General features: G+C 42.1%; 1 protein-coding gene across 2 annotated transcripts in view; it reads left to right on the forward strand.

The window, feature by feature from the left end:
• Positions 1-13,389, forward strand: part of dok6 (docking protein 6) — a 40,231-nt gene that overhangs the window by 21,504 nt on the left and 5,338 nt on the right. For both annotated transcript variants that reach the window (XR_003298846.1, XM_026361046.1), the window contains exons 2-7: positions 79-186; positions 3,041-3,155; positions 6,410-6,529; positions 8,695-8,884; positions 9,315-9,453; positions 10,478-10,583. Coding sequence is in view for 1 of the 2 variants with exons in the window: in XM_026361046.1 (XP_026216831.1) it covers positions 79-186; positions 3,041-3,155; positions 6,410-6,529; positions 8,695-8,884; positions 9,315-9,453; positions 10,478-10,583 (778 nt within the window). In the remaining variant the exon portion in view is untranslated. The remainder of the gene's footprint in view (positions 1-78; positions 187-3,040; positions 3,156-6,409; positions 6,530-8,694; positions 8,885-9,314; positions 9,454-10,477; positions 10,584-13,389) is intronic.

Genomic DNA, 13,389 nt, shown 5'->3' on the forward strand with positions numbered 1-13,389 from the left:
CCAGTTACCATAATGTATTTCTCTGCTCCGGGGGAGCTGTGTTCCAGTAACAAGGCTCCCATCGTTCTCTGTTGTCAGATCTTCCGGAGGTGTTGGCTGGTGTTTAAGAAGGCCTCCAGTAAGGGACCCCGACGGTTAGAGAAGTACCCAGATGAGAAAGCAGCCTACTTCAGGAGCTTTCACAAGGTAAACGCATGACTTGTTATCACACACATGTTATCGTTAAGTGTGTCTCAATCTGTTTGGTTCATTGTTGTCTTATCTTTTTTTGCCCTCTACAGTATGAATCAATATGACTAATTTCATGATTCCTAATGATTTGTCAGTGTCTGACATTTTGTCTACGACCACCACTGCACAACCCTTCAGCTTAGTACTACAAAAGTCCTTGATGATGGATCTTGCAAAACTTGTATGATATAAAATCTTCTGTGGATGTTCACGATGCCAAAATTTGTCGTTGTCTTCTTGAATAACAAAAAGAGATTAATAATGGTGTGTCACTCTTAAGGGAATAGCATCTGGCTGAGTGCTACAGACATCAGCATGCAGAACACATTTAGCAGAGTTTCATCTTGCCATTTGGCCAACTGGTGGAATTAATTAACTTCAACTGATAAAATCTGATGCTAATGGTCGCCCACTAAAAATGAGCGTTTGGGAGGTGTATTTAGATTTTGTCAGCTTAAAATATTTGAAATATTGAAAAAAACTAAATTAACCGTATGGAATAATACAGTCATTTACTACTGAGGTGTATTACACACACTCACCAAGAATGTTTTCACCTCCGTGCAGAAAGTTGTGTCTATTGACCAGAGGTGATGGATTTAAGGACCCATTAAGATATATTTTGCATCTTAATCTAGTCCTCTGGGGCTCTTCTCCTCTCTTTTGAAACTAATAATCGAGAGTAATATGTCTCCCTGCCTCTTAAGCCCTTTCAGATACTCAAATTATGACTCATTATCATGGTGAGGGGAAGTGTCTCCCTGCCTACTACATCATGCTGTCACACGGGGCGTCCTGTGTGGCTCTAACCCCCCTCCCAAAGGCATCTCATGCAGCCAGTGAGTGATAAGCGCGCACATGCACCACTGCACCTGGTAATGCATCGTCACAGAGATCAAGAAAGGTCCCATCTGAGGGCTTCATTCAACGCTGCAGTGCTTTGAGAGGAAATAGGCTGCACTGGTGGCTGATTTACAGAATCAACACAAAAGGGGATTGGCTTTCTTTCTCTGCGTCTTTCTATCTCTCTCCATTTTGCCCTTTTCTCTCTCGACCATGTTTTTCGCTCTCTGCCTGTGCAGCTTTCTCAGTCTGAGGAAAACTGGTCCACACAGTAAAACAATCCCTGCATATTTTTAGCAATATTTTTAGCCCTCTGAAAAGTTGTTTTTCTGTGTGCTACATTTCTTTTGCCCTCCCAAAACCTCTACAAGAGTCAGTTAAAGGGGTAAGATGGCGCCGTACTTGAATGCCTAGATACATTATGTGCGTATGGATGTGGAAAAAACCATTACAGCAGAGAGGAGTGATTGTTTTCGCCCAGGCTTGAGCTGTTTTTGGTACAGGACGAAATACCAAAATATCGGGCATGTTATCATGGCCGTCAGTAGGTTAGCAAGATGATATTAGCATATTACTCATTGCAATGTCTACTGTACGTACAGCCTCACAAAGCTGCAAGCATGGCTGCAGACAACGGTCTTCTTAATATGAGATTTAACCTGCACCTTTGAATAAAGAAGAGGAAACAGCTGGAGAGGAGAGAAGAGCTGATGAGATAAGAAATCGGTCCCATCCCAAATGATTCACTTTGCTCGGGCTCCAGCACCTAAGGCTGGGATTGCGCCCAAATCTCTCCCATACATACACTGTTTCACATGCGCATGCACATGCACACACATGGCCAAGTTATGCACAGTTACACACTAAGCACAAACAGAGAAAGAGATCCGAGGCTGTTGGAATAAACAGCTGAGAGATTCCCGATGTTGACACTCGTTTTGTGTCAGTTATATGCATGAATAGTGCGCTTGAAGACAAATAAGCTATACACTGTGTTTTCATATGGGAAACAAATCACCTTATCTCTTATGAAATATTTAGATATTTTCATTGTGGGGGATAATAAATAACAAATGAAAATATATCCCATCCATATCCTCCTCTCCTGTTTTTAATACGTTTGCATTTCCTTGCTTTGCTGTTGAAAATACATCTTTGAAGTTCTGTATATCACTTGAACGCGGAGCAGAACATATCTGACAGAGGCTTAATATATTATATGTAATCTTATCGAGCAAAGGAATCTGTGGTCCAGATATAGCGTGTGTTATTAGGTCTGGTCTTTTAACCTTAAACAGTTAAGCTTAACTATACGGGCAGTGAGCCCAGCTAATTCATTCCCGACAGTCTGGCAAAGGGCCCACAGTTAGCACACAATGGACTACAATAATGTAATGGGCCTTATCTCTCAGACAGAGTGAACACAGAGAGGACTGTTGAACAAAATGGCCTGTAAATGCGGGTGATATCCAATTAAATGTAATCTTCTCTTTTTCCATTCATGATCAATCTCCTGGTAAAGTGATTTGGATGCTTTTGATTGCACTCTTCCTTATTGACTGGAAAAGCAGTTTCAAGGAGAGGCACTCGGATAGTGGACGCACAGTGAACATAGTATTATGCACCAAGTCACAGTTACTCATAAAGTGCTTTTCCACACAAATTCCACTGCATTACATACGACACACCACACTGCAGCAGCCACCATGCTGCAACAAGCTGACACTGTGGACGATTTCTTGCTTGTTGAAAAGAGATTTTTGTGAGTAATACAATAACTGCTGTTATTTATTTATCCTGTAACGTCACCCACATTTCTATTTCACTCTGACATCCTTTATATGCTAAGCCTCAATCTACTATTGCACTTTCAGCAAAGCAGTGCAGGGTGACAATTAAACCTTGCTGCTGCTGGCTGTTTTCACTCCAAGTAATGTGCTGCTGCCACTCTCTTCCTCCTGCTTAGATCACTGAGCTCCATAACATCAAGAACATTACCCGGATGCCACGGGAGACAAAAAAGCATGCTGTGGCTATCATCTTCTGTGACGACACATCCAAGACATTTGCCTGTGAATCGGGTAAGTGTCTTTTTCTCCATTCATTCTCTTTTTTTAGAGCCGGGGAGAGAGAAAAATAGGAATGATGATTTTTCTTTTTTTGCTTGCACGTATGTATGACAGCACTGTAAGTGTGGGATTAGGACTGCAGGTGTTGTTTGTGAAAAGTTTGACAAGAAGTGGACAGAGATTCAGGAGTGAGAGGCAGGAAGTGAAAGAGAGAGGTGAACGAAGCAGTGGGCAGTTGGAGTTTTGCCAAGCGATGCTCATTTGCCGCTATATTAAGAAGTGGGAGGATCTGTTCCGAAATATTGATTTTCATACTGCAGGTATGAAAAACGATATTGGGCATAATTTGCAGTGTGTTTCAATCCAATTATGGACTGTAACAATATAAGATTGCCTCTAATACGTGGACAGGAAGCCAAAAAGGCACATAATCAACACATGGTTGGTTGAGAAACAATCCAGTCTTAAGCCGCTGGACATGAGGGAGCTAGAAAAGGTGAATCTTCCTTTGACTCTGTCGCCCATGATCGCTGCCTCACTCTTAACTCACTCCTATGACTCAAGAGTCTTCACCATCAAACCACCACATGGAAACCTTGATTATTTTGTGTCCAACACCAGCCTTTGTATATTTACATTATTATTTTATAGTACTAGTGATGTAAGTCTCTAAAAAGAAAAATTCAAACAAACAACAAATATTTTTAAAACTGAATTAAAAATAGCATTTCCAGGTCCAGCTGGGTCGGGTTACAGAGCTTTCCTACATTCGATGCTAACTTGGCAATAAGCCTTCCGACCACAGTGCAGTGTCAATGGGAGTTTGGATCTCAAAACTGAACCTGGCAGTTGGAAAGCAAACGTCAAACTTATTTCAGGGCTTCTGTCCAAAAAAAGAAAGTGTTGACTGTTTGTTTTTTTTTTGTTTTTGTTTTTTTTTTAAGACAAAAAAGTAATGAGGCCTCACGATGATCTCCTGGTTTTAGTATTTTAAAAAAACAACCTTTGATTCCTCCACTCAAGCAGCATCATGTTGTTCCGTGTGCTGTCAGAGAAACAGGGAACTGCACAAAAGACATTAACACATCTTACATTTTTGACAGTTGTGGGCTTTGGGTGCAGCTGTCAAACATGCGCCATAGACAGATATGAGAGTGTGACCTGAAGATTGAATAGAAAGGAGATACCAAGTGTGACAAGTCCTTAACGATACACATATTTTATCTGTCTGTATAACCACATCCCACTGCAGTGAGACACACACGCACACACAGAACTTGGCTGTCTCCTGATTCAATTCGTACCTTTTCTCTTACTCCATCCAGACTTGTTTCTTTCATGCTCGCGCCCTGTTCGCTCACGCAAAATGCTTCTCCATCCTGTTCCATCTACAGAGAGCTGGCCTCCTACCATATTTCTTAACGCATGGCACATAGGCTAGCGAGGCTGCCTCTGTGCTGATGAAGTGTTTGTTTAGCTGATTTTCCACTTATGGCCCTAACAGTGTGGGAGTTTAGAGGTACTTAAAGGCCGTAGTAACTCTGGAGGAGAAAGGCTGAATCTGGGAAGGCATGAGTAGGGAGCTGAAGTACAGATTTGCTTTTGCCTGAATGTGTGCGTATCTGCACTTCTGCTTTCTGTGGCATGTCACTAAAAGTGCTTCAGGCAGCAGCCTGACCTTACCTTCACCCTGCAAAGTTGTGTAGATGTGTCCCATTGGACACTAGGGTTGATCTGACAAACAGGCTGTCTCACAGTGCCAGCAATTGAATGAAGTGAGAATAACTCACAGACAGTATGGTACATAAGCACGTGTTGACTTTTGATTAATAGACATACAGAAACACGGCAGCATTCCCACGCTTCCGCTTAAGATTCTGTACACATCACTAGTTAGAGTTGCATATCCCAGAATTCCACAGGGCCCGAAGTTAAGGAGCTTCACAAAGATAAACAACTCTCATTTCATACCCCAGTAACTCTCACAGAAAGCTCACACAAAACAATTCTCCATTGTAAACATCATTTTTTCTGACTTAATGCATAGTAAAATTGGTATTCACAAACAACAGACGGCCACACAGGCAGATTTGATTCATGGAATCATTCGTCCCCACTTAAAGCCTTGATTTTATATAATTAAAAAATAAGTCTTATAATGAAAACATCCCTCCTTTAAGTGGCAGCTCTCACGTGTGGTCGATATATCACTTTCTACATGACGTCATGATTCCATTCAAAATTTCACAAAATTGGTATTTTCCTGCAGAATTATGCACTGCATTACAATTTAATAATGTAAAAGATCAGCGTGAAGATGAGCTGTTGTGCTTTAATGACAAGGATGGTAGTTCTGATCAATAACACACAAACATTACATGTTAATTCCTATTTAATGTTTGGAGTTACATTGGAATTACCGTGTTTTTTATTAAATGATATGTGTCTTCAGCTCTGTTACCGTCATTGCAAAAGATTTTCATAATGATTATTAATACAGTTTGAATGCATTAGCAAGCATAACGTGCAATTGGAGCACTAATACTTGCTGATTGCTAAATAAATGTTTATGTAAATATTTCTTTAAAAACAGCTGTTTCCAGCTACAATAGGCATTTACTGCACTAACACTGTCTACATTGTATTTCTCATCAGTTTGATCAGAAATCATCAATTCAATGAATTTGTTCTAAAATCAGCTTTTATTTCTAAAACTACTTTTTACTCTCCGTTGGCAGTTTAGTCCTGCAGTAAGTCTTCATTATAACATTAACATTACACCATTCCCTTCGCGAATGCTATAATGTTCCGTTTTCGTTGCAGCTGTTTTGTTTTGTTCATTCAACTGTATAATTATTTTATACTCATAATACTCGAGTGAATATTATTGCACAGTTTTAGAGTAGTGGCGAAGGAGGGAGCAGAAATCTCGTATTCATCTGTTGCTGGCCGTTGCTGAACTCACAGTCTCTTTTAATCTGCAGTGAATCACCCACATTGATTTTGCTTTTCCCTGGTTACTGTTATCTGTATTCATGTCCTGTACTGTACATACAGCCTTTAACATCTGGAATTCTGTGGGTGAATTACCTGCATGTTTATGTGCAGGTGTAAACACAGTCAAGGCAGAACAGTTGGGGTACTATAATCTGAACAGTATGTTTTATTATGTCTGCAGTGTTGGATATGGAGGAGGTACGTGTGTGTGTGTGTGTGTGTGTCTGATAGTGGACATGCTTTAACACTGCCGCTGTGGCTGTGTGCAGAGCTGGATGCAGAGGAATGGTGTAAGCTGCTGTGCGTGGAGTGCCTGGGCAGCCGTCTCAATGACATCAGCCTGGGAGAGCCAGACCTGTTAGCAGCGGGCGTGCAGCAGGAGCAGAACGGTGAGTGCCCAATTAGTCCCTGCTAACACAGACAGCCATTCAGGGTCAATGTCGCTCATTCAGCCTGCCACCAAACAGATAGTGTTTGCAGTCTGAGCCCATATGTGTTAATGCAGTGGAGCCCTCAGATGGTTAGGGGAGCAGAACAGCCTCTGTCCAATTAGGATTGGCTAATAAGGGCCGTTTTTGTCTAGATCTCATCTGAAGTCTGCTGTAACAGTTTTTAACATTAGCACATTAGTTCAGGAGTATGTTTGAATGTGTGTGTGTGTGTGTGTGTGTGTGTGTGTCTGTCTGTCTGTCTGTCTGTCTGCATGTTTGTGTGTTGAAGGAAATCTTTGTGCGTGCCTATGTGTGAGTTAGAGCACAGGTCACAGGCTGTGGTCGGGGCTCTGTTCCAGGCCTAATGAGAAGTGCTGTGCATCACTGGCTTCCCTCATAATGAAGCTTGTCACAGAGATGGATGAGATTATGGCTCCTAAAGCCATGTGAAATAAATGTGCTTCCCCACATATTCCACTCACAGGAAATGGAAATGGGGGGGAGGGAAAGGAACGGCAACAGGGTGCTGCTATCATAGTGGAGCTCGTTCTCTGTATAATTTGTAAACTCGCAGAGGAAATCGGAAAGGCAACAGGCAAAGAGGAGCCGTTTAAGGTTGTAAAAGGGCAAGTACAAAAGAAAGTACCTTCATTTAATTTCACTGCAGCCACAAAGTCACACTGTATTCTTTAACAAAACTCAGCCTCATCTATCCATTATGTCAATAAATACGTTTCTGACTGTGCCGCGGTAAACCAACACAGCTTTATAACGCTATTCTGTGCTGCTTTCGCTGAAGTCCTGCCGTTTTTGGTGTGCATAGAAAGGTTTAAGCAGTGCTACAGAGACAAATGGAGCTGGTCTCTCTGCTCTCTACATAGGCGAGTGAAACGAAAGGCCTGGGCCTGCAACCATGTTTCAATTAGTGGCCCTCCCCAAACAGCAGGGGCCGATAATTAGATGAGAGTTCATTTTCACTGTCCCTAAAATGAAGCCACACTATGACATTGCCATTTTGTATCCACTGCAGACACATGGCTTATTTTGAATCATTAAGCGTAATTAGTGAGAACTAATTTAGATTATGGAGAACTCGCTCCCTCTCTGTCTCTCCTTCTTTGTCTGTCTGCCTCACAGAGTTAGTTTAATGTGAATGAGCAGATTCGGCTCTGTGATCCTAGTCCAGGTTTCTGGATAGCTGTAAAACCCACTGTGAGTCAGGTAACATACGGGTTCAAATACCTTTTATTGGACGGATTACTCTACGTTTGCAACACTGAATTAAAAAACCAAGTAAGTCATGGGAAAGTGCAGTAGGTACAGTAAAAGTCGATGTATTGTATTGTTGCTATAACACAGTACGCTACAGACTGCACAGTTACATACAGAATCCCTGACACTAACCACGGCGCTGAGTCAAACACAACTCAACTGTTTCAAAATCTCTCATGCAGAGATTTGTCGCAATCTGTGTTTTATTTTTCTTTCCTCGTAAGCCAAGAACGATCTAACCTCCCCATCTGTCTCACACTCTATATCGTAGATTCACACCCCAGGGATTGAAGAAGGATCCATTACTTGATAAGAGCTGATGACTGATCACGCAACCTTGTTAGACCCCAGACTGTTTAGTTTGTGACTCGACTTTAATCTTTTTACGAAATAATTAATTTCTTTGCTGTTATGAACACCACTGGTTCCTAGGGTATCAGTATAGAACATCTAATAAATTACAGCCACAAAAAGGCATCTTTAGGGAAGAAGAATCTGAATGTGTTGCAGTAGATATCCTTTAATTATTTTGGGTGACATATGTCTTTTTTTTTTCTTTTGCCAAGAATTAGACGAGAAGGCTGATTTCACTCTCATGTACACTATGATCTACCACCTGGAGAAGGTCAGTTTAGCTTAGCTCAGCACAAAGAATGCCAGCAGTGGAGGGTAACAACTATCCTGACACTGTCCCCATGTAAAAAGATCTGCCTTCCAGTAGGACCAGTAGATATTCTGTTTCTTTTTGGACAAGTTTTGCTCTGTCTTCAGTTTCCATCATTTAAATAGACCAACATTTTAAAACTACCATTGAGATGGCATCAAATGAAGTGCAATGTGAATCTTTCCAGAACGTTTCAACGTGTACCTGATGCCCACCCCTAACCTGGACATCTACGGGGAGTGCACCATGCAAATCACACATGAAAACATTTACCTGTGGGACATTCACAACGCTCGCCTCAAACTTGTCATGTGGCCTCTCAGCTCCCTGCGCAGATATGGTCGAGACTCCACCTGGTTCACTTTTGAGTCCGGAAGGTATGTGCATGCAGATTTGTGCTTAGGTGTGTGTGTGTGTGTGTGTGTGTGTGTGTGTGTGTGTGTGTGTGTGTGTGTGTGTGTGATTGAAACATTAGTGGTGGGAGGGAAAAAAAACTTTAGTTTTGAAAATGTCACAAAAACTTTAACAAAGCAACTTTGGATATCCAAAACATCCCAGGATATCAGCATTTGCCACAGAGCCCTTCAGGCGACGGTGTGACAGGTGCCTGTGTGTGTGTGTGCATCCTTGTTTGGATACTGTATCTATTCAAGTGTGTCTGTGTTATACTCCAGTGAGCTGCTATATCAATGCGTGTCTCTCTAAGCGCACATTCAAATATACGTATTTGTAAGAAGATGCATGATCAAAGTGTGTGTACTTCTCTGTGTGTGTGTGTGTGTGTGTGTGTGTGTTTTCCTGGCACAGGATGTGTGACACAGGAGAGGGTTTGTTCACGTTCCAGACACGGGAGGGGGAGATGATCTACCAGCGGGTCCACTCGGCCACGCTGGCCATTGCTCAGCAGCACGAGAGAATGATGGAGGAGATGGAGAAAAGCTCCCAGGTACTTTTTACGTTGTTTATCTCATACTCGCTGCAGCGCGCAACTAATCCAACAATATTTGCACCGCAGCAGCTGATAATGAGTGCAAGTATCAGCACAGCATTGTATCAGGAATGACTGTTTGATATTTAGACAGTGTTCATCACCCAGTGACAGAAGAAGCACCGACAAGGAAGAATTCCAACACCGTATCTGTTGATTAACAATAGAAATGCCTCCATTCTCTCGTATTCCAGTGGTTTCTTCGTTGACTGTTTGATTTAGGCAGATCAAACAAGCCTTTCATTGAATTATTTTTAGAAACCCATGAACACACAGGCCATAAATCTTGGTTTTCACTCAAGATGCTCTCTCCCACAAAGGAATACACAGTCCTCTATAGGTATTCCTGCTGGTTTCTCCTGAAAAGTGCTGCCCTGGGCCACGAGCCCTCTGACACCCCATGGTCTTGGCCTCCGCTCACTCCTTTCATCCCTTCCTTCCTTCCTCTCTCCTTCCTCCCTGCTATCATCTGTATGCTTTATTTATGTGGGCCTGCCTAGTGTTTGATGAGCCTTGGCCATATGGCCATGCTCTTGGACCCCACTGTTTGGGAAAATGTCCAGACGCAGCATTTACCCTCGGCTCTGTAAATCACATGATCGTCAATACGAAACTGTCCACTGGCAGGAAGTGGACAGGCAGAAAGGTTAAAGTATCATATTCACAGCTGAGTTCATTTGAATTTTCAGTAAATTGATTAATTTCATGTGCTGAAGGTGAACTGGTTTTCATTTTTCTTTTGGTTTCACCCTGCAGATAAAAATCTGAACCACGTCACCCAGCAGCACGATAACATCATGTGAAACCGCCCTCGCTCTCACCCACCAAACAGCTATTCAGAGTGGAAACATGCATTTCATCCAGCGATATACCATACCACTCACACTCTTTGTTTACTGAAATACAGTACCCAAAGCAATTTCCCCTGTTGTGAGAGTGACAGGAAGCGAAAGACACTGCAAACTTTCTCTGTCTGTTTCAGATCCACTCCAGAGAGATGCTAACCAAGTCCATCTCCCTGCCACGCAGCGCCTACTGGCAGCACATCACGCGTCAGAACAGCGTGGGAGATCTCTACAGTTACCAAGGTACAGGCATGAGGTTACTAATTATCATATGCGGGTTGTTGCTATTTCTTTACCTGCTTGTCAGCGGATGAGGTGGGAGATAGGCAGGTGGAGAAACTGTTAATGAAAATATTGTACCCTGCAACGGAGACACTTTCCATAACTGTCTCCACCTTTCTGACAGGACAGTGACAGGAGTTAGGAAATGAATGAAACTAACAAACTTAGACATGAATCTAACCTAGTTATACTACAAACAGAAAACGTTTTCTTACTTACTTACTTCTGTCTCATGTTCTGCTGATAAACTCATAATCATAAATGATAGACATTTAACAAAAAAAGCATGCTGTAGCCCAAGAGTCATCACCTAAATTACAAAGCAAGCAGTCTTTCCTCATCAGACTTAAAAAAATATAAAACATAACATATATGTACATTTTACTTTTTCCCTCATATTAGTTTGTTCTCCTTTGTCCTCTGTGTGCACTTCATGTGTCCATACACATAAGAAAGCATGTGTGTGCTCGCGTGCGTGTTAATAGATGCAGACCAGAGGCAGAAAGGTGATTAGTGAGCTGATGAGATTACACTCTGCCCGTAGTATTAGTTGATTAGTAGACTTATCTGAGGATTAGGGGCCTTTTGGCATTCACTGATAAAGTAAAACAGAAAGCCGGGCAAAGAAGAAAGTTTTTTTCTGGCGTCATAATTCCCTAATATCTAAAGCGTGATTGTTTTTTTTTTTCTATTATCATTTAATTGTGGATTGATAAGCTTAAAAGCAAAATGCGAGTCTTCTGTTCCGAACACTAATATGTTTTTCCTCATCTACACCAACAGAGACGCTTCCATCTCAGGGTCATTATTTATAGGCTCAGTCTCTGTAAACTCTCCATTTAAACTCTTCTTCTCCAAACTCTGGTGAGCAGAGGAGCTTCTCTCTCATCCATCACCTTGGCATTTCCGCTGCTCCTCCCACTCTTTCTCCGTGTGTCCTGTCCAATTCTCTCCACCTTCTTTTGCTCATACCCGTTCAGCACTACTGTTATCACCCCTCCTTTCCCATGAATAAATTGAATGCATCAGTGTGTTTGAGGACCCAAGCCAATGGTCTTGTCAGACAAGGAGGACGACAAGGTGATTCTGGGGAGTGACAGGAGTTAAACTCCCGTTGTGACACAGGCTGTTTGGACTGTGAAAGGCATGTCAGGAGATGCTCGCGCACGTCAGGTGCTGGTGCTGCTTTCAAGGTAGCTGACAAGGAGAGCCATATACAGTAGTTGCATTGCTGGCAGTAGGTCTCCATTCTCCTGGAGCTATTTTACATTTTCTGGGCTGCACATAAGAGGAACTCTTAACACAGTGGTTCCCAACCTTTCTATGTGATACCCCCCCCTGGACGTTTTTACCTTATTGCTGCTCTAAGTGCTTCACACAGCTTCTCATTCAACCAGACACTCACACACACGCCTGGATGATCGCCCTACCTCCTGTGCCACAGCCACTCATCATTTTATACCATTCTCTACTTTTAGGTAAATGATTCAGCTGTTCATTCTTACTGTTTATCTAATGAGCAGTCTTTCCACATACCCACCACTACTGTAGTGCTTGAAACAGTATGTATACACACTTCCCTACATACAGCAGTCAGCTGTCAACTTCAGTCTACTCCAACAATAATAATACTATTAGTCCCTGGAATAATGATTTGGGTGCGAGTAGAGGTAAGAAATCAGGAAATTGGCCCGTGGTGGCTGGCTGTGTTTGCTCTTTGGCTGTATCACTGCGCTCATGATGAATATCCAATCAGCACAGTCAATTTGCTGAGTCATGCTCGGATTGCTTTCAAATACCCTGCAGGGGCAGGGGAATAATTAAGTAACACAGTCCCATGTCCCACGGAGGTTTATTCACCTATTGGTTTATGTCTTTCCCTCAGTTAATAGGGGACCTGGCAAGAGAAGCAATGTAACTCCTTTATTTTAATATATTTCACATCTGCTTTTTATTAAGCTGGAAATGTCTCAAAAGCTGGATCCCAGAAGCCTTGTTTGCCATAATTGAAAGTAATAATTGTCAAATGTGTTATATTTAAAAGAAGAAATGCTGAGCCTTGATCACCATGCAGGAAACAAAATGCAGCCCCAGAAGAACTCACCTCTTTTTTTGAAAACCTAAGAAAGATGTTTAATCTCCAGATTTCCGTACACTGAGACAGCGTAGCTACTTTATGTTTCCTTCCACCTCCACCCTCCTAATGTTATTCACTCTTTTGCATTTCAGGGGAACTGCTGTGTTCTCCGAGTTTGCTAATGCATAGAAATAAGTGCTCTTTAAAGTTTTAGGGGTTGAAAAAGAAAAGCACCAAGCCTGTTGAAAATGCCTGGAAATGGTTCAATTACCAACTCTAATATTGGAATGGAACAGGGATGAAAATGCTCGTATATATATTTTGGACCCTTTTATGTTATTTTTTTTTGTATTTTTTGCTCCTCTCTCTACATTTCACTGTGCTTCACAGTTTAGTGCTGTACCATTAGCAATTCTAATGGAAATGAGTGCGGTTCTTAGTTTGATCGGCTTGGAGTGATACGAGGGGATTTTACAGAGAGGGAGCCGGTATCAAAGACACAGAGACAAGATGATAGGAGAACAGGATGTGATAACGCTATCTGATCTGCAACAGGCAGCATGGAATATAGTAGATGTGGATGCAAAATCCAAATCCCATGAAAAATTCATTACAGCCAGGTAAAACGGAGGTCAGTCGATTTAGTGTCTGTCTGGTGGATGCTTGGAAAGTGTTTTATCTCACGTCACG

Source organism: Anabas testudineus, chromosome 2, assembly GCF_900324465.2.
Source record: "Anabas testudineus chromosome 2, fAnaTes1.2, whole genome shotgun sequence".
In the NCBI taxonomy this organism is placed as follows: Eukaryota; Metazoa; Chordata; class Actinopteri; order Anabantiformes; family Anabantidae; genus Anabas; species Anabas testudineus.